Source organism: Plasmodium vivax, chromosome 9, assembly GCF_000002415.2.
Source record: "Plasmodium vivax chromosome 9, whole genome shotgun sequence".
NCBI classification, from domain to species: domain Eukaryota; phylum Apicomplexa; class Aconoidasida; order Haemosporida; family Plasmodiidae; genus Plasmodium; species Plasmodium vivax.
In genome coordinates, this window is record NC_009914.1 from 182,362 (window position 1) to 205,336 (window position 22,975).

Sequence of the window (22,975 nt, forward strand, 5' to 3'; positions counted from 1 at the left end):
AAACTCGCATCGCATTTGCATCCGCTTAAGCGAAAGAAAAATAATATTCCCACTTTCGCATCAACGGAAAAAGGAAAAAAACGCAAAAGGCATACTTTCCTCACTTCGCATCCGCATACGAGTACCCGTACAAGTTTCTCCCAGCGAAACATTTATGTACGCACTTTTTGTGAACCCCCCCCCCGCGCGTTTCGCTTATGCGTAATTCCCCCGCAGTAAAAAGTTTACCCCCGTATGAATAGCAGTATACAGTAGCAGCAAATAGCACAGCTTATAATATATAGCATATATAGCATACTTGGCCGTACAATTTTTCCTGCAAGAAAAGCCAAAATATTATTATTTTTATGCGCCCGCCTGCTGTCACGCATAAATACGAAATGATTGATTTTTCTTCATCGCGCCCGCAATTAATTTTTAACGAATTCGTTTTGATGATTAAAATATAATTAAAGTTTTTTTTTTTTTTTTTCTTTTTTTTTTTGACATTTTTTCTTCCCGCGCGCCCCCCTCCACCATCCTTTTTTTTTTTTTTTCCTTTTTCTTACCCCCACGCAAGTATTGTCATTTTTTTTTAAATTATACCGCCGAACAATGAGTACGTCCAACGAAATTGGAAAAGAAGGATTCCCGTGTGAGGAAGGAAAAGGAAGTTCCCCCCTTTTTACCAACAACCAGGGAATGGACAAAGGTTGTGCTGATGAAGCTGTTTTGGTTGGGGGGGCTCCACACGATTTGACTGAAGAACGTGGCCAGGACCACGCTTTGAGGGAAACTGGGTCGCAAGCGGAACCTGCAGCGGTGGAACGTCCAAAGGAAGAGGAAGCAGCGGAAAACAAAGCAAAGGAGGAGGAGAAGAAAGAGGAGAAGGAACACCGAGTAGACGATGCCGCCAAGAGAAAGCACCTCGAGGCGGGCACAGCCGGAATGAGCCAAGCCGTTTCGACGCCGGAAGAACGGGACGCACTGAACGAAGCAACGAGATCACCAAATGCCGGCGATGTAAGTCCTGAGAGTTCCAGTGGCAAACTAAAACTTGTGCAAAGTGCAACGAAAAATGTCGCGGAAGATGGTAGTCAAATATCCATTGCAGCTGCTACCGTGGCGGACAACGCGGAAAATGACTCCTCACGTGATGCTTCGTGTACCCCCTCTCAAGAGCACTCTGCACAGATAGTCAAAACTGCAACGGAGGAAAACGAATTGGACGACGATACCACGAACAGCAGTTCCAAGGAGATTGACGAAGATAGACACAGCATCATTCTGCAGAGGGAAGAAGAAAACTTCCTTGCCGAGAAATGGATGCACTCAGGAGGCTTCGATCCAAGTGGTAAAAACGAAATGGGCTTGCACGAATTAAATGAACATGGCAACCATAGTGATGATGCGAGTAATATAAACAAAGGCAAAAGCGAAATTGACAGTAGAATCAAGAGGAAAATGCACTCTTTAAAGCAAAATGAGGAGAAGAAGAAAAAAAAAACAGACACAGATAATGCTCCTTCCATTGCTTCCGACTCGTCCGATGAGGAAGACCTAGACTCAAAGGAAAAGTTCAGCGATAACAGCACCACTGCGCTGTTTGACAAGAAGGGCAAAGATGACGCAAAGGAGAAAAAGAAAAATGGCTCCAAGGAGGACCACGCCATTTTTGCAGATGAGGTAATTTTGTTGAAGCGGCTGCCTGCCGTAGATGGGGATTGCGCCTCCGCGTGTTAAGCGGCGAGGCGTGGCGACCTAAATGAGTGGCGCTGAAATGATGAGATCGTGCATGTGGAGGGGAAAAATGAATAGCAAAAGGGAGACCCCACTCGTCACCCCCTTTTTCACCCCCTTTTTCACCCCTTTTTTCACCCCCTTTTTCACCCCCTTTTTCACCCCCCCGTGCAGGCCCTAAAAGGATACCCGCGCATTTTCGTTACCAGACTTCCCTTCGAGGCTGGCAAAAAGGACCTAGAAAAGTATTTCTCCAAATATGGCAAAATAGTAGACATTTATGTTTCCAAAAATTTGTCGAATAACAAAAATAAGGGCTTTGGATTTGTGTCGTTTGAGAAGCAGAGCTCCATGGACAAGGTGGGTCTTCGAGCACGTTTGTGGTGCCGTTTGTGGGGAAGCCCTCGCCAGTGGAGTGTACCCCCCCCCACTACTACTGCCACCGCTAGCAGTCATGGCTGCCATTCACATCCGAGTGCGTGCTCGCCAATGACCCTCCGCTCCCCCCCTTTCCGCAGGTCCTGAAGGACAAGCTGCACATCATCTGCGGCAAGGAAATCGTCGTGGACGTCGCTTCCATGAGGGACAACAAAACCAAGCACCTTTTCCGTAAGAGGACGAGCGAGAGCGGCGTGTGTACCGCGGTGTGCTGATTGAATCGGGTCTCGCTGCGTGCATCTTACCAATCGTTTGTCATTTCCGCTGCGCATTCGCCGCTTATTCGACGCCTATCCTCCGCTTCCCCCGCAGACCTGCCGTCGGACCACTACCTGGCCAAGTACCCGAAGAACGACAAGAAGTCGCCCAGTAAGACGCACAACAATCTGGTCAACTTCAACAAGTACCACCATGTGTATAATAAAACGACGAACATCAGGGACGTTTCTAAAAATATTGACAACAATTTAGTGATGCAAAATTTTTATAACCTCTGCCCAACGTACAACATACTAGGCAACCGCATGAACAATAAGCACATTTACAAGAACAATATGGCCGTGTCCTTCTTCCCCCCCACGGGTTATAATATGGACCCGGCCTATTTCAACAACCAGCAAGTCCCCTACCAGAACTGTATGGACTACATGGGCAGCAGTGACTACTACTGGAATATGGCCAACTACTACAACTGGAACAACATGATGTTTCACAATGACAATATGTACAACGCCAAGAAGATGGAGTACCCCTACTACGTCTGCAACGGGCAGTACCTGAGTCAGAGTGAGTCCAGGCGGCGTTTACGCTGCTTTGTTTTTTACGCTGCTTTGTTTTTTACGCTGCTTTGTTTTTTACGCTGCTTTGTTTTTTACGCTGCTTTGTTTTTTACGCTGCTTTGTTTTCTACGCTGCTTTGTTTTTTACGCTGCTTTGTTTTTTACGCTGCTTTGTTTTTTACGCTGCTTTGTTTTTTACGCTGCTTTGTTTTCTACGCTGCTTTGTTTTTTACGCTGCTTTGTTTTTTACGCTGCTTTGTTTTTTACGCTGCTTTGTTTTTTACGCTGCTTTGTTTTCTACGCTGCTTTGTTTTCTACGCTGCTTTGTTTTCTACGCTGCTTTGTTTTGTTTTTATTTTTTCATCCCTTTTATCTTTCTTATCTTTCCCCTCTTTGCAGGCCCGCCCCCAATCGCCAAGGGCAAAGCGCAACGAAAGAGCAGCGCCATCGAGGAGAGCAAGCTGAAGTACCCCCCCAACGTCGCCCCAAGCGGGAGCTACCGCCCCCCCGGCCAGCCATGTAAGTTGCGGCAAGAGATGAAGAAATTGCTCAGGAAGAGCGGCTCAAATGGGTTTCGCTGCGTGTCTCTCGTGGTGCACGGAAGGAGGGGCCGGCACCCCACCCACGCGCACGTTACGTATACATATATATATACATGTTAACAAACCTTGTAACACCCTCTTGAACCGCCCCCCCTCTGCAGTTGTGCGAAAGTTACCCGGCGGAGACGAGTGGAACAAACGAGGATACAAGCTGTTCGTCACGAAGTTGAGTAAGTCGCGGAGGGGACAGCACAGATTGCTGCACGCCCAGCAGTGCGATTTTTACAAACTGGCACATTAATATGCTAATTTTTTTTTTTTTTTTTTTCCACCCTCCAGATAGCGTAACCACAATCGAAACGCTCAGGAATTACTTCGAAGCCTTCGGCGAGATCATCGACATTTACATGCCCAACGACGTGTGCACAAACAGGCCCCGCGGCATCGCCTTCGTCACCTTCCTGGACAACGACTGCGTGAAGAAAATTCTCTCGAACAAGAACTCGAAGCATATAATTGACGGAAAGGAGGTGAGCAACGGATTGTCTCGTTTTTCCGATGCCGTGCGGCGTTACATCACCAGGGTTTAGGGATCAACTGGGCTAGCTCAACTTAGCTTAGCTGACCTGCCTTGCGTGTACACGTAAATGTACATGTGCATGTCCCTTAGTACGCCCCTGCGTAGTAAACAGCTTCGTAATAATATACCCCCCCCTTGGCGCCCCCTTTTGCAGGTTGTCGTTGACCTTGCGGACCCAGAAACCAAAACGAAGAAGAATTTGTGTTACCCCTGAGGGGAGGGACACTCCTCTGATGGTACCCACCCCGGATGGTACGCACCCCAGAAGGTATACTTACCCCTGATGGTACTTACCCCCACCTTCCTTTTTAATAATTAAAAGAAAACTTCTTCCAGCGACGAACCGCTTCCAATTCTGAACTTTCCCAAACGTCCATCTCCTTCAAACCGCTTACAAACTGTTCCAAACGCTCATCCCCCTAAACACGTATAAATCACGTACGCACTACGACTGTACTCTTTCCTTTTTTTGTTTCCTTTTTGTTTCTTTTCCTTCCCCCCCTCTTCTCCCCCTCGGTTGTTCCAACTTCGCCAACTCCGTTGCGACGTTCCCCCTCTTTAATCATGTGCCCCCGCACACTGGCCCCACGCCCTTCCCTACATGCCGCATGGTGAATATGCATAAATGTATACGCATAAATGTGCCCATAAATATGCACAAATATATATATATATATTATACATATATATGCATATATAAATATACGTACATATATACACCATATGTACGTACGTACGATGTTATATATTTGTTTATTCGCCCAAGTACATACGTATTTTTTTGCGTCACCCACACCCAAGTCCTTCCTCGTTCACAAATCTTCGCGTGCATATGCTGCTGCCCCCCGCACGGAGGTATGAGAGGTGTACAGCACATGTGCGTGAGGATTCTTACGTGCATTCCCATATATTCCTATGTACTTCCTCCCTGACGTGTTAACTGAACCACTCACCTTTGGGGGTCAACTGCTTCTTTTTCTTTCTGTTCCCTTCCGACTTTAACCTCCCCTTCCTTTGTATAAGTTTTCTTTTTAAATCTTCCCTTTGCTGTTCCTCTGCGGAAGAACTGGCACGCAACTGTTAACTGCTGACTACCAACTGCTAACTGTCAACTTTGAGCCTCCCAGCCCCCGCAAATCCTCCCAAATGGAAAAACAAACCCTCACGCTTTTTTTTTTGTCGCAAATTTGTGTATTTTTTTGATCATTTGTATGTTATGAATTTTTTTTTTTCTTTCCTTCCCATTTCGACACACATTATTAGATTATTCATTAACAATTTGGAAAAAATATATGTTTCATTCTTTCCCCTTTTTTGATTTTTTTTTTCCCTTTTTTAACATTTGTATGTCAACCCCATTTGAAGCAGTCTGAATAGCTGCGATTTTTTTTTTCTCTTGTTCGGAATGACTGGCCTTCCCGCTCGGCTTGGAGAAGGAACAAGTTGGGGCGCCCTGCAGGGGTGATTGAAGGGTGCCTAGGGAGGCCTTTCCCAAGCCACAAAGGTAAAGGGGCAAGTTAGAGATTAACCTCCAATCAGGTTAGCGACCACACCCTCCTTTGAGCGGCAAAACCTCAGCGCGTGAAGGAACGCCAAATCGGCGCAACAGCCCAGTAGGGAAAGGCGAAAGTGGAAGCAACCCCGCTGCATAGCGGCAAACGTGATCGCTTTGCCAGGTTGCCCGTTCCGCCCAGCTGGGAAAGGGAATCTCCTTCCCCCCCATACACAAACCCAAAGAACAAATGGAAAAAACAAAAATTGAGGCCCTCTTCATCTACGATGAGGATGTGAAAAAGGCCGACAAGTCCGTCACGGATGAAGAGCTACAGGTAAGTGCACACTCTTATGGGTGACTCGTTTGGGGAAGTTCCCCAGGAAACCGCCACGCCTCTGTTCATTTGCTCATACGTCAGTTGAGCAGTTCGAGTTAGACGTGTGGAAGTCATACCCACGGGGTCATCCCCTAACCATTGCGAATTCACAGAAGCGGGGAGACCGATGCCTCACTTGTGCATACCTCCCCACGTGGTAAATCTCTCCCCTTTTTTCCCCATCCCCCCAAGGCAGAGAAGGTGATCTACTACTACCCAGCCGAAACGGACGAACAAGTGAAAGTGACGCACACGAGCACCATGGAAGGGGTCTCCGCCTTCCTCTCCCAATTCAGCAGATCCCACATGGAGCATATAATAACAAAGGAAAATTTAATTGTCATCAACAAATGGTATAAGCATGTATTCGTAACGATCGTCGTGAAGAACGTTTATAAGAATGAAAAAATGGAACTCCTCATGTGCAAGTTGCTACACTCCGTTTTAGAAAACTTCATCTCGACCTTCACCCTACTGCACGGACACATCCGGACCTTCCTCAAGTATAAGAAGAACAAAACGGCAGGTGAGACAACCAGCAGGGAGGGAAGCACACAAAATGGATTTAACGTTGAGCGGTTGTTTGGGCAGTCCTCCTCCCCCCCCCCTTGTTTATTTTTATGCCACCTTGCAATGGAGGGAGTTACACAAATTCATCTCTCTTCCTCCGTTGGGCTGACCATCTGGTGATTTAACCGATCAATCACATGGCACAGTCGAGGGGGCACTAAAACGGGGGACAAAAATGGCCCTCTTTTTGTGAAGCATTACATGGGGGGTCTGCCTCCCGTTACTACGCACGTGCATATAAGTACATATATAAGTACGTATGACCAGATGATGGACCCACTTCAATCTGACCTCCCTCCAACCCGCGCAGGAAATATGGACAGAAAAACGAGCCTCCAGACGCTCCTGGATGACTTTGTGTTTACCTACGTGAACGCGATTAACAGCGAGTGCGTGAGCATTCACAACGGTAAGAGTGGGTTGCCACCGACATGGTGATCCCCGGGGCACCCCTTCCCATCACGTGCTTCTGCGTGTTAGGTGCACTCCTCAGAAGCGCGTTTACGGCAAGATTTGCTGCTAAAATTGCGGTGAGGAACCCCCCTTATCCCTCTCGTTGAAACGGTTTGGTTCCCCTCACATGACTGCCACCACGCGGTGTGCGTAAATTTGCCCCCCTGCAGGTCTACAAAGCTTTCATTTCTTCCCAGTGGAAAAGCACACCTACGTTACTGTGCAGGTAAAAATGGGTTGCCCGCCCGAGCGCATCGTCCCCTTCCCCCTATAATTTCACCCAACTGTGTTGTAACTTTCCCGCTATGTTCCTCGCCTGCTTCTTGCCTGCTTCTTGCCTGCTCCTCACATGCCCCCCCTTTTTCCCCTTCTCTCCTGCGCGCAGAACCTCATTTCGTCACTCATACTCGGACAGAAGCAGATAAAACACGGGTGCCTGCTGTACGAGGGGCACTTGATCTATTCGAGCCTTGAAATGAGCGACACCAAGATGGTTTACAATTATTTGGTGTCCTACGGGGGGACGGTTAGAGCGCTCGGGAGGGGGAGAAGTGTGTTTATATGCGCTCACATGCACACTAACATGCGTGCGTTTATGTGCACATACCAGGCACATGGGTACACTTTTCTTTTCTTTTCTTTTCTTTTCTTTTTTGCGCTTTTCCCCCTCACTGTAGGTAAACAATTTAAAGCTAAATCAGCCCCCCTTTAGGAAAATTGCGTCCTCCGCTGCCATCAACGTAAGTGCAGCTGTGCACGTGGTTGGATCTGCCCTCCTCTGGGGAAGCCCCTTCAGTTTACACGAAGCGTGTCAGCGGGATAATCGTACCAGCCGTGCTAACCCTATTTGCCACGTCCCCCCCTCAAGTTGTTCCCCCTTTTTTTCTTTTTTTTCTTCTCCCTCTTCCCCTCAGGCGAATGGAGGCCTGTCCAGCTTCGCCCGGTGCAACACGATCGACGAGAAGAATGCCTTTCTCCTGGGGATTAAGAAGTAAAGGCCAATCCCCTAGGGGCAACAAATACAAATATTAACCGCCCCCCCCCTGCTATGAAGTGCGCTCTTGAGAGGGGCGGATGAATTGCCAGCAGTACGAACGTGCGAATGCTCTCTAACTGCTTACGCGTTAACTGCTCAGTCGCACAACAACGCCGCTCCCCAGCAGATCGTCCATCTTCATGCCGGTGGTGAGCCTCGGTGCGGAGAAGAAGCACAAACTGGTGGCATTCATTTACAAGGGTATCCTCCTCGTGCTGCTCATCAAGGGGAGCACCATCAAGGACGAGGACTATGACATTCTAATTGACGTTCAAAACAAATGCGCAAATGAAAATTCCAGCAGCATATACAGCTTATGCAAGTTGAATGAAATCCTCTCCGTGCAGTTTAAAAAGTACCTAAACCAGGATGACCCAGTCAGGTACTTTTATTACAACCATTTTAGCAACTCCATCAAATACTCCATTAATAATAAAAAGATAACTAATGAGGAGCTTTTCCTAGTCGCGGATTTCCACTTCCTTCTTCAAGACTCAGAAAAGAGGCAAAGTCAAATCAAGTGGAACAAAAGGGGGTCCGCCATGGCAAAGGAAAAGGAACACTTGTCGAAGGAACTCTTCAATTTTGAGAATCAGTGCATTCATAAAGATGCCCCGAAAAATGGGCAGCCGCTATACGGGGGAAATCAAAGGGAGAGTTCCACTCCACATAGTGGGCAGCATGCACAGGATGGTAAAGGGGGGAACACCAATGAGGGGCACAATCAGGTGGCAGCATCCCTCATGGAGAACCCCCAAGTGAAGAGCGATAATACTCTTAAAAGTGGCCACCTAACAAGAGAGCAAAAAGGCGAAACGAAGGATCTCCCTATCGGAAGTGATAGCGTAAAAAAGTGCCAACCCACCACCAGCGAAACAGAAAGAGTGCAAACCGCTGCAGGTGGTAATACTGGGGGGGAGAAAAAAAAAAAACTGAAGTTAGTTTACAACGAGGAGTTAAAGAAGAAGCTGTTTGAAGACACTAGTGATGATGTTAAAATTGAGAAAATATTTTACAAAGAGGCAAGTGGGCCCTGGATTTTTGCCAAGAAGACTCTGCAGAGGGAACTGTTCATCTTCCCCGACGACTCGAAGATTTCCCTCTCCAAGGCGCAGCACGACGTGCGCCACTTAATGGACCTCCATTTTGCAAACATATACGTTTAGCAGGGGTGCAAAGCACAAAGCGCAAAGTGCAAAATGTAAAATGCAAAATGTAAAATGCGCGTTTACCGAGGTGGACACGGTTCGCACCACTGTAGGAGAGACTGCCTCCCCCTACATGATAAACGAAGCGGCGTAGTCATCTCCATGGGCGAAATTCCCCTTTGGAATAACTTTACTTTTTTTCCTTTTTTTTTGTGCCCCTTTTGTACGTGCCTTTTTGCACACAAGGCGGCTTCCGAACGAGGGGAGGTTCACCCCCTCCGCCACCCCGTCGAAGCGTTCACTTCGCATTCGTAACTTAAACTTCACGTTCGTCTCCGTTTTTAAAATCGATACGCCTTTCGAAGCGGCAACAACACAGTGTGTTCGTTGGCCCACCAGACGCTCACCAGACTGCCCCCTCGTGGGGGGGGACTTTCACCCAACAAAAAAGGGGCACACAAATAAACGTTCGACAGAAGGGAGAAGCTTCCCAAGTGGGACCACCCCAACATGGCTGTTGTTTTCCCTTTGGAAGGAGCGCACACTATGCCAATTTCACCTATAGAGAGTAGGAAGGAAAAACCAAAACAACCGCGAACGAACGAAGAACAGCTGCAACTACGATTAGATCAAAATTACAACTGCAGTTGCCACTTGGGCAATTATAAAAGTTCTAAATTGGGCGTTTTTTTAAAACGAATGTGATACGCCTAGTGGGTTGCACACCCGCTGGGGCACTTCTCAAAATAGGCGCAACGCTCAGCGGGAAAAATGACGCGCAATTTTAGAAGGTGTGTGGGGGGGGTGAAGTAAAAATGGCGCGTGAGTTACACATTGGGGAGGCGTCCCCACAATATGCAGTATCACAACTAATCGTCCAGAAACGCAGCGCACGTTGCGCGGTGGCAACTTGGTGGAAAGGAAAAAAAAAAAACACACATATATACACATATATATATGTAATATATGTATATATTTTTTCCTTTTGACCTTGCTTTTTTCACTTCTTAACCTCCCAGCTGCGCGTGCACCCCCATCAGATGACGCTCTTCATTTCGTCGACGGTGGCCGCATCGTACAGCAGGTGGTTCGTGTCATGCAATTCAATCGCCTTGATGAAGTTCTTCGCGAGGAAGGGCAGCAGGGGGTAGTCCTCCTTGGTGCACTCATAGCCGTTTTCGTCATCCTGCAGCATGAAGGCCTTCCAGCAGGGCTTAAAGGATTCCAAGTCGATTTTGTTCAACAGCACAATGGAGATGAGCCAGTCAAAATATTCTGCGCTTTTTTCTACGTTTTTGTTGCAGGCGTATTTCTTAAGGGTAAGCTTTAAAATGTGCTTTTGTAGCTTCTCATTAAATTTGGGGGGGACATTCAAATTCTCAATTTTTTTGGTTAGCGTTTCCCATTCGTCTGACCCTGTGATGGTGGACAGCTCCAGGATTTCGTTCACCTTGGGGAGGTACTCCTCCGTGAAGGCGTAGTCGTCACTTGCGCCGTTCGCCCCCGCGGAGGGAGATCCCGCAGTTGGGGCGCCCTTCTCCGCGCCGTCATTCGGGGAGCCGCTTCCACTCACCGATTCGGTGGAGGGAGAGGCGGTGGCGGTCATCGGGGCGTCGTTGGGCTGCTCCTCAGTTTTGCCCGCCGCGTCATTCGCAGCGCTGTTCGCGGCACTTCCAATCGCGCCCCCACCAGTAGGGCCGCTGCCCACCGCGCCGCTCCCCACTGGGCTCTTCTTCAGGTTAAAGTTTCGCATGAAGAACTTGCCCTCGCTGGGGCTGCCACTGCTGCCGCTCTTCTCCTTCGCCGGGAACCTCGAATTCAGGCTGCTGAAGAAGGCGCCGCCTCCGCTGCTGCCCGCGCCGCCCGCCGCGTTACCGCCACTAGCACCTTCGTTGTTCATGAAGGCCTGGTGGCTGTTCTTAAAGGCCAAGTGGTTCTTTGACATCATGTCGAAGAAGCTGCCACCGGCGTTGGCCCCGTCCTGGCACGCGCCGCTAACCCCGCTAACCGCGCTTACCCCGCCTGCGCCCTTCATCATATCGTCGCCCATCATTTTGGACGCGCTGGCATTTTTGGCCTTCATCAAATTTAGGGAGAGCTTCTTCATATTCTTATTCGGGTCCATATTTTTCATCCCCCCGCCGAGGTTCCTCATGTTCATCATGCCAAATCCGGCATTGCTATTGCCACTGTTATTGCTGCTGCCGCCGAGGCCGCCACCCACGTTAGCTCCCCCGCCGGAGTTGCCGCTATTCATATTAAAATTGACGTTGCGAAGGAGGTTGTTCCTCATGTTGCTGAGGCTGCTGTTCATCTTGCTGTCGTGGTAGTTTCCCATGTTATTGCTACTGCTATTGAAGCTTCTGCTACTTTGGTCGATGGATTCTTTCAGTATCTTATCGTGCAGCACACTGAGGGTGGTGGGTCCCTCCAACTTGTGGGCAAACTTCTTGTTCCATTTTTCATTTCTGTTGTCAATAACATCCTTAATGAGGCACCTGACACGGAAGGTAATGCTCTCATCGTTTATCAAAGCGTGTAAAGTATTATACAGCTCTTTTACCTTTTCCTGGTTGGCCTTTTCATGGGTATCTAGGATTTCCCCCACGGTGTTCAAAAACATGCATAAGGCTTCCAAATGTAGATTCCCCTCATTGGTGTCATTCTTAGCGGAGATGTAGCTCTCCCTCTTCTCCAGCAGCTGCTTAATGCAAACGAAGACGATGGGGATGGAGATGATTCCCGATTTTACTAGCTCTCCAACGAACAGCATATTTCCCCTGACCTTATTCTTGTGCATCTGCTCAAATTCAAACCTTTCCTCCTCATTCGTCAAGTTGCTTGGATACTCAATTGGCTTCAAATTATTCTCAAACGAATCTTGGCACTGGTTAATTAGGATCTTCTTAAACTGCACAGTGGTGTCATCTTCCAGCTTCATATTTTGGAAGTGCACATTCAGTTTCTTACACAGCTGGACGTACATCTGCACGAAGTGGTGCTGCGTTACTGCCTTCTCAAAAACGAGCTTCATCAAACCAATTATTTCTTCCAATTTGGTTATTCCTACGAGGATTATCTGCTCATATAGGAGGTCAAACTTTTCGAACGTCAGTTTGTTAAGAATGCCCCTCAGCTTCCTCATCATACACGTGTACTTATCCGCCTTTAACTGATTTTGCTTCAACAGCCAGCTATTTTCAGCCACCGTTTTGCCTCCTCCACCGGAAGATCCTCCTCCGCTGTGATTGTTGTTATGTCTCCATGCATCTGGCGATTCAACAGCCCGTGTAGAATCAAAGAATCCTTTCAATTTATCTCCATCATTTTTTCTCCATTCTAGATTTGCCTGACCCATCTTTCCTAACCCACCGCTACCCGCATTATGTGCATCCATGGAGCCGCCTCCAGATCCCATGCCGCCTTTACCTCCAGAGCCTGCAATGTTACCGCTATTACTGTGATTCATATCGCCAAAATTCATATTTGCTCCACCGTTAGCAAAATGGCCATTATTGTTCATGCCGCTCTTACCTCCTTGGGCGTACCTCCACACATCATCGTTGTTCTTGCCTCCACCACCGGAGTTCATTCCGAATTGCTTGCCACTGTTATTGCCGTGGTTATTATTTCCCCCCATGTAGTTATTATTCATACCTCCGCTGCCCCCACTTCCGTGCCCACCTCCAGAACCTCCGGCATTCATGTACCTCTTACTGTACATGCTATTCTTTCCCTCGTGCGCATGGCCACCACCCATGTGGTTATGCGCGTGCATTCCATTCATGTCCATATGATTAATGTTGCAAGAACCCATCATGGCGCTTCCCATCTTATGGCAATCTACATCTGGGTTGTAGGATAACATAAAATTGAATCTCTCCTCACCAGTGTTCCACTTATTTCCCACAAAAATTTCGAGCAAATCAATTTTGGAGTATATTTTACTCTTGCCCATTCTCTCCAGCTTCATCTGCTTCATTCGTTGCCTCTCCTTTTCTCTTTCTGCCTCTTCATGATCCTTCTCATTCTGCACCGCCGCCTTTTCATTCGCCTTTTCCACTTCCAATTCGTCCGCTTTTTTTTCCAGCGAGTCCAGCAGCCCATCGGCTTTGCTCTTGGTCTCCACTTTCGCCGGCGCCACGTTGCTTCCACTAATTTCCTCCTTCTCGCCACCGGCGGGGGTCTCCTTTTCGTCGTTCAAGCTGGCTGGCACGGCATCCGCGTTGCTCATTCCGCCCATCTTCACGTCGACAGTGGGCAGCACATCGTCCGCCTTCCTCACCACGTCGTCCGCCTTCCTCACCACGTCGTCCGCTTTCTTCACCACATCGCCCATATCGCCTGCGCTTCCCACGCCTGCGTCATTCTGGTTGTCCTTACTTCCACCCCCCATGGCCTTCTTCTCCTCCTGCGGGGCGCCATCCGCCGCGCCTGCCCCATCGGCCAGTTTCCCCTTGGCCCACTTCTTAATATCGCTAAAGAGGCCATACTTCTTCTTCCCTCCCGCTTTGCTCTTTTCACTCTTTGCTGCCGCCAAATCTTCGTTCGACAACTTCGCTACCTTCACCGATTCCTCCGTGTCGATGGTGATGGCCGTCTTCGTCTCCTCCTCCAGCAGGCCTTTTCCCGTTCCGGCGCCGTCCGCCCTGCCGTCTGCCCTGCCTTCTACTCCCCTTTCACCGCTAACACCGCTTGCACCCTTCAATCCTCCCTTCTTCTTCACCGCACGGCTGCTGCTTCCCCCGCGCACATATTTCGCGTCTCCACTTGGCTCCAACACCTTGCCATTCATGAGGGCACTCAACCTGTTGCTCTGCCCACCTTGGGCGTTCATTTCTGCAAAATGATCGGCAGCGCTACTAACCACGTGGGCCTTCTTCGCCCCTCCAATAGAGATTCCATGTCGCTCTGCTTCACAGGCCACTGCCTGCAAATCGCTCTCTGCATCTTCTAATTTCATTTTCTCATACTTTGACAATCCATCTGGGAACAGCTTCGCCGATCCTTCTTTCATTCCGTGTCTCTTTGCTCCCTTCTCGCTCCATTCATCTGTGCGGTGCGTCGAAACGTCTGCATCCGTTGGGGGGGAGAACTTGGCGATGCTGCTGCTGCCACTGTCATCCGTTACGTTGTTGTTACTTCCGACGATTTTATTTCCCTCCACGATTTCGGCATCTTCCGTATCTTCATGCGCAACAGGATTGGGCATCCTTTCTGCGCCCCCGTGGTACATTTTTTTGGGGCCTTCCCTTTCCATTTGGAGGCTATCCGGTTTGGGCGCGGCACCGGGGCGGGCCTCAACGTGGCCATCACCTTCGATTGCTTCCACCGCTTCGTCCGCTTCCACCACTTCTACCGCTTCTAAAACTTCCACCGCTTCTTCCTCCTCCACAGTTGCATTCTCCCTGCTCACTTCGTCTACCTCGCCCTTTTCCTCCTCCATAAGGCCGTCCCTCAATCCGCTCTTGACCTCCCCGCCTCTGCGCTTGTGATAGGCGTCGTCCGACCCTTCTGCCTCCGACAGAGTGCCATTCTGATCAGCCATCACATGGTCCATCATATCTTTCTCTTCCCTCCTGTTATGGTAACCTTTTAGCGGCGCATCTGCTGCGACCCCCCCGCGTCGCCTGGAGTCCCTCATGTTGGGTGCTGCACTTCCGCCATCATATCCTTTCTTCGCGTGCTCTTTCAAGTCGTTTCTCTTTCTCATTTCGCTTGCACCTCCCCGGGCACTGTCCCTGCTGGTGCTGTTGCTACCATGATTGTTGTTACCACTGATGTGATTTTTCTTGTCGTTACTTTCGCCACCTCTAGAGTGCACCGTCGTTCCGGATGGCTTATCCCGAATGGTGCTGTTCGAGCCATACCTCTTTCCGCGTTGGTCTCTCCTCTTCGACGGTTTATCTCCCTTATGGTTCGACCCATGGTGCGCGTTCTTCCTGTCGTTGTGCGACGACTCCGATTTGCCATTCTTGGAATCTCCTCCTCTTGGCTCCTTGGTTTCCTTCTTCGGCTTCCTCTTGGCCATTTCCGCGAAGGAGATCTTTCCGTCCCACACGGAGTTCTTCGAGTTGGAGTAGGTCGACACGGAGCGGTTGTCGTGCGCATTGGCAGCGGCATTGACACTCACATTTGCATTCACACTTCCACTCACACTCTGGTTCGGGGCGTGGCCGTGGTACTCGCTTGGCCCCGCTCCGTACTTATAGCTGCCCTCCTTGTTCATGTGCGCATTCTCCCCCTTCCTCACCTGGGGGTTATTATCATGAATACTGCTACTCCCCCCAGCATGCGCGTTGTTCTCGTTCTGGCTGTCATTCTGGTAGGCCTCGTCTTTATTCCTGCCCGATTCGCCTCTCACCCCGCTGGTCCATGTGCTCGCCAGGTGGCTCTTCTTAACGCCGTCGTCCCTTGCACCCCCTGCTGCTACCGCGCCTTCGTGGTCATCCAGCTCTTGTTCGTACTCTGCATTTTTCACATCCCCGTTGCAATGCGCTTTGCTTCTTCCCTCATACGGATGGTCCCTGCCTTGTTTCTTCACTGCATCTGATTGGTCTTCCCTCTCGGTGTGTTTACTACTGCTACCCGTGCCGCCGACCCTTTTCACGTGTTCCTGGGCCCCCGCTCCTTTTTTCTCTGTGGCTTCTTTTCGATCCTCACTCCTTCGCTTCATAACCTTCTCATTAATCTGCTTAATTTCTACATTTTGGATTTTCATTTTTTCCCTCTGTCGGTGGGAGGAATAAATGCTTCCTGACGTGTTCGTAACGTTTCCTCCACCGCTTGCTCCTCCGCCGCTTCCCCCAACAGCGCTTCCTCCCGCACCGCCGCTTCCTACCGCACCTCCCTTTCGCTCATTCACCATTTCCATCTTCTTCACTCCTGCGCTTCCTCCATTGTCGTATTTCATTTTGCCTCCCCTCTCCTTAACGCTCTCCTTCTCGTGGTAGCTACTATTCTTTCCGCTTCCGTAGGAGGTTAGCTTCTTATTCTTCGCATTACTACTCATCATGTTATCGCTTTTATCTTCGCTTCCTTTCTTGCTGGACTTTCCATAATGAACGACACTACTGTTGTTATTCATTCCGGTCATATCTTTGTTAATCATTCCTTTGTGTCTCTCTGCTCTTTGTTCTTCCTCATCCTTTCGCTTCTTTCCATCCCTGCTACTTTGGGCATTGCTTGGGGGTCCGTTTTCATGCCCCATATGCAACGCTCCATTGATGGTAGAGCTGCCCCCTTTGGAGTATCCAGCTGCGCCTTCATTATTGTGGCCTCGACCTTTCGCACTGTTAAAAGAGTTGTTGCTTGGGTCTCCCACCCCAGCTGCGCCTCCCATTCCATGGTGACCGCTGCTTCCTTTCTCAGCGCTACCACCGTCGTGGTGTTTCAAAGTGGCATTCGTAATGGAACTTGATCCGGCAACACCTCCCCCAACAGGGGCGTGATTACTGCCACCCTCCTGCTGTCCATTCAGACTGCCCTTATCTCCCTTCTTCTTATTTGGATTCATTTTGGCAATCTTCACCCAGGACGAAAACTCCGTGTTCTTCTTATCATAGCTTTTTGCATTCTTCGCATTTCCATAGTTTGCACTTTTATTGTTACTTACAGCACTTCCGTTGTAGTTGCTATTCGGGTAGGGGCCATTCACTCCATCGGGGGTTCCAACACCTGGCAGATTCTTTCCATTCATACTGTCGCTATTTGGAAGGAGGCCCTGGTCATTCATATTCGAGACGGCAAAATTACTTCCGCTTCCCCCCATGGGTGTGGATCCCGCTTTGGCCGACGCACCCTTTGCAGCTCCTCCAGGTCCTGCTAGCATATTGCCATCCTTCTCCTTGAACTTCTTATCATCTTCATTTTTTAATTTCTTTTCACTTCCACCTTTTCCCCCTTCAGCATTTCTCATGTGGCCCACTCGCTTCTCCGCACTGCTCTGGTACTTCCCACCGCTTGTGTAACTTCCCTGCTGCTTGTTGCTGCTGCCGAGGGGTTGCTGCTGATTGGCCATATTGCCGCTATTCGAGTGTCCAAGCAGATCGTTATTACACTGCTTCTTCACATGCACCTCTCCATTTTTCGTTCCCCCCTTGATGTTATCCTTCGAAGCATCCTTCTTCGAGCTTGCTGCGGCTCCTGCTGATGCTCCCCCTCCGATGTGATTGTAGCTCCCTTTTTCCTCGCCCATTTTGTTACTTCCGTAACTTTTGCCCCCTTTGTAATCGTCCTTACCCTTTTCATGTTTATTAAAGAATCTCTTTTCACCTGCTGCGATGGCTTCATTGTTGCTACCAGTTACTGCGGCATGGGCGGAGGCCATATTGTTCGAGCTGCTGCTGTTGTTCCCTTTGCTTCTAGCATTACCGGAGTTGCCAAGACTACTGTAAGCTCCCGCTTTTCCCTTAAAGGAGCCCTTTCCCCCTTCGTTGGTGCTGCCATCATACTGCATATGTTTGTTAGCGCTAATGTCATCTAGGCTTTCATTCAGGCCGCCACTCAAATCGGACTCCTTCTGGTGCACAGCGCCGCTCATATTGTTGCTACCGGGACCGGTGGACAAGAGGGCGTTACTATTATTATTATTTCCTGTGGATCCTTTGCCGAAATAGCCGTTGCTCGCTGGGGATGCAGTCGCCCCGGGGGTTGTTGTAGTCGCGTTTCCATTTTCATCCCTTCCGTAGAGCGCCTCCTGCTTTGCTCCCTTTCCACTGGCGTACATATTTTTTGATCCGCTGCCCATGGCATGACCCGCGTTGTTCCCGGAATGGGCATTAAAATTCACGTTCATGTTGTTTCCTCCTGCTCCGCTTCCGACACCACTTCCGCCGTACTTGCTGCCTTTCTTGCTGTCTTGCTTGCCGTAGGAAGTCAGGCCGGTCGCCCCTCCTCCGCTTCCACCCCCAGCAGCAGCACCAGCAGCAGCACTGCTAGCCATCACGCTGTTACTATTACTGTTGCTGCCTTTCACCCCTCCTTTGCCTTCTCGGTGGGACCCTGCTGCCTTACCGCTGCTGTTATTGTTGCTTCCACCTCCACCCCCACCGTTCGCGTTCCTTTCGCCGTACGTACTACTCCTCTTCTGCTGCTTCGTAACCGCTGCTGCGCCAATCGGGGCGCCCACCCCCTCCATGGTATTCACCATCATGTTGTGATTCATTTGCATTGTCCCCATGTGCATTCCCCCGGCGGTCATCGTACCCATGGCAGCTCCACCGGCAGCTGCTCCTGCCGCCATCACGTTGTTCATTTGATTCATATGATGATGAGACAACGGGGTTACATTAGTCGCACTTACATTGGTCATATGCAAAGGTCCATTTATACACATGACACTCCCATTTGCGCTCATGCCCATGTTGCTTCCCAACGCTGGGGTGAGCTGCATTCCACCGGCACTGCTACTTCCACTGTTGTTGTTCGCGCCATTATTGGCGCTACTGTTTGCACCTGCGTTCGCCGCGCCAGCACTACCGCTGTTGTTGCTCCCAGCATTATCGCCAGTCGGAAGTAGGTTGTCACTACTGCTGCCACTAACATTATGAGTGGCGCCAAAGTTCCCATAGCCGTAGGTAATTCCCGCCGCTGCAGCCGCTGCCGCTCCAATCACATTGCTCATATTACTGTTGTTACTACTCACGCCATGTTCAAAGGTACCATCTGTGAGGGTAGTCCCTCCGGCGTGCATATTGGCCATATTAAAGTGGTTAAACATGTTTCTTCTGTTCGGCTGGGCCACATGATTGTATGGGATTTTCATGGGCGGCGCTGCGTTGCCCGTGCTGCCCGAAATGAAGTGGGCTTCCAAAGGGGCACTCAAATTTAAGGGGGCATTATGCTGTAACTGGGGAGGGGGAGGATGTGCAGGTAATCCACATGACATGAAACTGTATGGATTCATCCCCATCGTTCCGTTCTTCGAAGAAGATAAGGCAGTCGTCGTGTTGCTTCCAATCAGGTTAGTACTGTTGCCAAAGGAACCATACACAGAAGGGGGAGGTTGTGGGAAAGGAAACTCATGATGAACATTCGCAGTTCCCAACGAATTTGCATATGACATAGGAGTGAATAATGACTGTGGAGGTCCCGGTAAAGCGTTCGGATGAGGGTGGTGAGGATGATGTGGATGTGCATGTGGATGGTTATTCATTAAATACGGATGGTTGACGTAAAAATTGTGCGGATGCATCATAGACCCATTTGGTTGAAAAGCTTGATGATGACCTGCGTTATGCGGGTCTATCGTGTGAAATGGTGGAGGGCCGGAACTTTCAGAGCCGTTCATAAAATTATTAGCTCTCATGTTCTTCATTCCTGGTAGCATCCCGCTTTGATTTAAAAAGGTAGAATCAGTGCCACTGCTATTTGCACCTCCTTTTCCTACTACAGCAGCCGCTCCCGAGCCATGCATCATGTTGGATGAAGCTGTCGCAACATTGTTATCATGGCCAGTAGAGTTGGCATTATTATTGCTACTACTCCCCAGCTTCGAACTGCTCACGGATTTGTTGCCTGCGTGATTGTTAACGCTCCCGCCGGTGGAGGCAGGTACGCCGCCACCACCACTGGGGAGGTTATTCCCCTTTTCATTATTCCTGGCATCTATATTACTTAGATTACTCACCTGGGGTAACATTACACCTGCATTGTTGGGAATGCTTAAACTGATGCCACCATTCGATGCGGACATATGACTGGAATTCGCTAAGTTTAGCAAATCACCTGGACCATGGCCCATTCCACCAAGAGGACTTAACAAAGGGTTGGGGGGACTCATCATGCTATTGCTTCCCTGTGCAGCCAAGTTGTTAATCATTCCATTCGCTGCTACTCCTCCAAATGCTCCGTTCGACATATCTTGGTAGTAATGGTTCCACATTAAATTATTGAAGGACAAATTTCCAGGCATTCCTTTCGTCGATGGCACAAACTCGGGTGCATCTGCGTTTAGGGAACTAACTGGCGTGGACACACTGTTACTGCTCGGCTTGGAGGAAGACATGGAATGGCCTTTGCCGCTGCCACTCTTCCCTTCAACGCTGTTACTGCTTTTATTCTTCTTCCCACTCTCACTGGGGTTGCTACTTCGGTTCGCGCCATCTGCAGCTTTGCCACTATGTTCGTCCTTCTTCTGACCGTGGCTGCGGTCGTCACTGCGATCGTCACCGCGATCGCCACCGTTTCCGTTTTTCCTCGAGTCCTCCCCGCCCTTCCCCTCGTTGGGGTTCTCCAAAGAGCCGCTCCCCTCGCCGCTGCCCGCGTCCTGGTGCCCGTTCTTCCTGTGCTTGTCCCCGTCGTTTTTCTCGCCGTCCTCTCCGCTGTTGCTTCCTCCAGTATTGCTACCTCCGCCGGTGTTGCTTCCTCCATTATTGTTTCCCCCATTGTTGCTACTTCCGCCGGTGTTACTTCCCCCACTGTTGCCGCCTCCCCCGCTGGCATTGCCGCTCCCTCCCGCACTCGCGCTGTGGCCTCCGCCGCTATGACCGATACTGCCCTCCTGCGCGAGTCCGCTTTCGAACTGGCCGCCTTCCTTACGCGCGGCGCCTTGGCAGCCTGCCGCTTTATCGCTGCAATTATTGAGACCAGCATCCTTTGGGGTGCCCTCCTTGCAATGGGCCGCTTCACTTAAGTGTCCCTCGCCGCCCCCTACCAAGTTTGCACACACAGAGGCGTTACTCATTTTTATGTCACTTTCGATGGTCGCATTCAACTTTGGCACATCCGCGCACGCGTCGTCGGTGCCCTTAACGCTGCCCACCCGCAGGGAGGCATACCCGCCGCTGAAGTCCTTCCGGTCGCCCGCGCCACTTTCGCTGTAACGCACGGGCGCGTCGCTGCTCTTGGAGTCACTTGCTGCATCGGCAGACGCGTTCGCACTGGGGCAATTTATATTCACCGTGGGGCAATTTACACTTGGGAACTTAACACTGCTGATATTTACCGCGGGGCAGTTCGCTCCTGGGTTCGCCGCCTCCTCGCCCCCGAATTCCTCTTTGGCGAGTCCGCGTTCCTTCGCATCACTGGGAGAAATCGCGCCGATGTCAGTGCAGCTGGCTCGATTCTTTTCTACCGCAGCTGGCACCATCTCGCTGGCCGCAATCGCCTCCAAACTGGGAAGTGTGCTGGTTTTTTTGAGGCTCCCTACATCGTCAACACTGTGCGTAATCGTTTCGTCACTCGCTCGGACGTCGTTGGAGTCCTTCATCTCACAATTACCATTTGCGCGGTTACTATTCTGAACATGGTCATAATTTTTATTCGCTGCGGAAATGGTTGCTACGTGCGCTGTATCGATGGAGTTACTTACCTTTCGTTCATCACTGGGTGGGGTTGCCGCCGTTGCCGCCGTTGCCGCCGCCGCTCCTGCCGCCGCTACCGCTGAAGTGCTTAACTCGGCGGGGGAACTATTCCAGTCGCTGCTACTCTCAAGGTCATCTTTGAACGTGGCACTACTCGCGCGGTCGTAATTGAGTGCCTTCCCCTCCTCGTAGATGGCACTTGTGCTGCCTTCATTCGTTTGCTCCCTGCAGCCAGGGGCCCCGCTACCGCTATAGGCACTTATATTCATCACGCCGTTCATCCTGCCTTTACTGTAATCTGGTAAATCCTTGCTCACAATTATATCGCTTTGCATTCTTGCCTACAATTTGGGAGCTCTCAAATGCGGGGAAAAAGGCTCTCCTTCTATTGACGTGCGAAACGCGTGTGGACTCGTGGAGGACAGACGCACCGTCACGATAAGCAGCCGTACCGATAAAACACGCCCAATCAAAACGTATATATGCACACATACACACACATATACGCTTGCACTGTGGGGTGTATATCTACATACGTACGCACTCGGCTTTCCACACTCTACGGGGGCACACTACACCTTCTCGAGTGCTATCTTCAATCCTGCTGAGGTGAAAAAATGGGTTGTGCTTATGATGCGGGGGGAAGGTTAATAGGAAAGCAAAGGAGGAGGCACACATATGCGCGCGGGGAGAAATGCTAATGAACGGATAACACCTTCCCAATGAAGTGCAAAAAAAAAGGATGCCTCGCGGGGAGACCCAACTGCGACTGAACATGCCATATATACGCGGCTGCGCTATCTCCTCGTAACGCCGCTAACTCTCCTACGCTTCTGCTTTCACTCGGCATACAAATGGGCACACGCAACGAAGGAAATGAAAACACTGAGCGCTCTCAAAAGGATAGTAACAAAACGGTGAGTGCTCAGCGGGGCCTGCTAAAGCGGGCGAAACGTCACAAAAGCGACTTCTACCCCCCACGTTAAATTGTGCACAATAATTAGAAGGCGAAACAGTGGGGGAAGGAGTAAAGATGAAGATGGGGAGGGGCCTTCCCCAAAGGGTACAGAAGCCAGGACACTGCTTTGTGCAAACTTCTACGCGGAGGGACGTGCATATAAATAATGTGTGCAGAGCGCTCTCGAGGGAGTACCCCAAATGAAGGCAAACCAACCGCTGCAAAGGCAAAGTGCAGCCGTTTTGGGCGCAATTCGGGGGGTAACACAAAACACACTCAGAGAAGGCACAATTACGACGGCATAATAATTACACACTGTTGAGGGGTGTCCCATAAGCGCTTACATGAAATAAAAAAAAGATAAAACATAAGGCGAAACTGCATACACGGGGAGATTACATTCACTGCGATGGGGTGTTCTCTCCATATAGCGGCATTAACAACAACGTTGGAGCAACTACACAGGGGTAACTCACAAACACACGTGAATGATTGAAGAAAGCTCAACGCAATGCTACACTCACATGCAACAGAACTTTCCACGAGGAAGGAGCTTCATACGGATCGTAAAGCAACT

General features: G+C 50.0%; 4 protein-coding genes across 4 annotated transcripts, besides 47 other annotated features; 3 read left to right on the plus strand and 1 right to left on the minus strand.

Annotated features, from left to right (window-relative positions):
* The first annotated feature begins 195 nt into the window (after positions 1 to 195).
* Positions 196 to 220: a microsatellite.
* Positions 221 to 294: 74 nt separating this feature from the next.
* Positions 295 to 317: a microsatellite.
* A 229-nt stretch (positions 318 to 546) lies between these two features.
* Positions 547 to 4,271, plus strand: PVX_091030 (nucleic acid binding factor, putative; the record flags this gene model as incomplete). The annotated part of the gene is made up of 8 exons (XM_001615149.1): positions 547 to 1,665; positions 1,894 to 2,079; positions 2,238 to 2,328; positions 2,470 to 2,943; positions 3,335 to 3,454; positions 3,639 to 3,707; positions 3,817 to 4,007; positions 4,212 to 4,271. Exons 1-8 carry the CDS (start codon positions 595 to 597, stop codon positions 4,269 to 4,271), a joined length of 2,262 nt encoding a protein of 753 aa, XP_001615199.1. The 5' UTR covers positions 547 to 594.
* Positions 1,029 to 1,053: a microsatellite.
* Positions 1,761 to 1,863: a microsatellite.
* Positions 2,188 to 2,208: a microsatellite.
* Positions 2,618 to 2,662: a microsatellite.
* Positions 2,678 to 2,698: a microsatellite.
* Positions 3,047 to 3,108: a microsatellite.
* Positions 3,095 to 3,272: a microsatellite.
* Positions 3,109 to 3,131: a microsatellite.
* Positions 3,440 to 3,466: a microsatellite.
* Positions 3,930 to 3,953: a microsatellite.
* Positions 4,032 to 4,055: a microsatellite.
* A 15-nt stretch (positions 4,272 to 4,286) lies between the features above and the next one.
* Positions 4,287 to 4,313: a microsatellite.
* Positions 4,313 to 4,414: a microsatellite.
* A 974-nt stretch (positions 4,415 to 5,388) lies between these two features.
* Positions 5,389 to 5,567: a microsatellite.
* Positions 5,470 to 5,534: a microsatellite.
* Positions 5,568 to 5,747: 180 nt separating the features above from the next.
* Positions 5,748 to 5,781: a microsatellite.
* Positions 5,782 to 5,799: 18 nt separating this feature from the next.
* On the plus strand, positions 5,800 to 6,618 carry PVX_091032 (hypothetical protein, conserved; the record flags this gene model as incomplete). The annotated part of the gene is made up of 2 exons (XM_001615150.1): positions 5,800 to 5,886; positions 6,121 to 6,618. 2 exons carry the CDS (start codon positions 5,800 to 5,802, stop codon positions 6,616 to 6,618), a joined length of 585 nt encoding a protein of 194 aa, XP_001615200.1.
* Positions 6,034 to 6,119: a microsatellite.
* Positions 6,336 to 6,371: a microsatellite.
* Positions 6,467 to 6,495: a microsatellite.
* Positions 6,619 to 6,748: 130 nt separating the features above from the next.
* Positions 6,749 to 6,938: a microsatellite.
* A 258-nt stretch (positions 6,939 to 7,196) lies between these two features.
* Positions 7,197 to 7,278: a microsatellite.
* Positions 7,235 to 7,259: a microsatellite.
* Positions 7,279 to 7,441: 163 nt separating the features above from the next.
* PVX_091035 (hypothetical protein, conserved) lies at positions 7,442 to 9,153 on the plus strand (the record flags this gene model as incomplete). The annotated part of the gene is made up of 4 exons (XM_001615151.1): positions 7,442 to 7,477; positions 7,629 to 7,691; positions 7,866 to 7,942; positions 8,115 to 9,153. The coding sequence occupies 4 exons, from the start codon at positions 7,442 to 7,444 to the stop codon at positions 9,151 to 9,153; spliced, it is 1,215 nt and encodes a 404-aa protein (XP_001615201.1).
* Positions 7,877 to 7,957: a microsatellite.
* A 368-nt stretch (positions 9,154 to 9,521) lies between the features above and the next one.
* Positions 9,522 to 9,543: a microsatellite.
* A 212-nt stretch (positions 9,544 to 9,755) lies between these two features.
* On the minus strand, positions 9,756 to 21,775 carry PVX_091040 (hypothetical protein, conserved; the record flags this gene model as incomplete). Its single annotated transcript, XM_001615152.1, has 1 exon — positions 9,756 to 21,775. One exon carries the CDS (start codon positions 21,773 to 21,775, stop codon positions 10,172 to 10,174), a length of 11,604 nt encoding a protein of 3,867 aa, XP_001615202.1. The 3' UTR covers positions 9,756 to 10,171.
* Positions 10,092 to 10,116: a microsatellite.
* Positions 10,337 to 10,359: a microsatellite.
* Positions 11,255 to 11,287: a microsatellite.
* Positions 11,602 to 11,627: a microsatellite.
* Positions 11,647 to 11,672: a microsatellite.
* Positions 11,683 to 11,705: a microsatellite.
* Positions 12,133 to 12,152: a microsatellite.
* Positions 12,506 to 12,602: a microsatellite.
* Positions 15,342 to 15,388: a microsatellite.
* Positions 15,930 to 15,959: a microsatellite.
* Positions 16,226 to 16,247: a microsatellite.
* Positions 17,285 to 17,321: a microsatellite.
* Positions 17,643 to 17,674: a microsatellite.
* Positions 17,702 to 17,724: a microsatellite.
* Positions 18,858 to 18,880: a microsatellite.
* Positions 18,992 to 19,018: a microsatellite.
* Positions 19,228 to 19,248: a microsatellite.
* Positions 19,931 to 19,950: a microsatellite.
* Positions 21,261 to 21,289: a microsatellite.
* Positions 21,398 to 21,433: a microsatellite.
* A 126-nt stretch (positions 21,776 to 21,901) lies between the features above and the next one.
* Positions 21,902 to 21,922: a microsatellite.
* Positions 21,923 to 22,975: the final 1,053 nt, after the last annotated feature.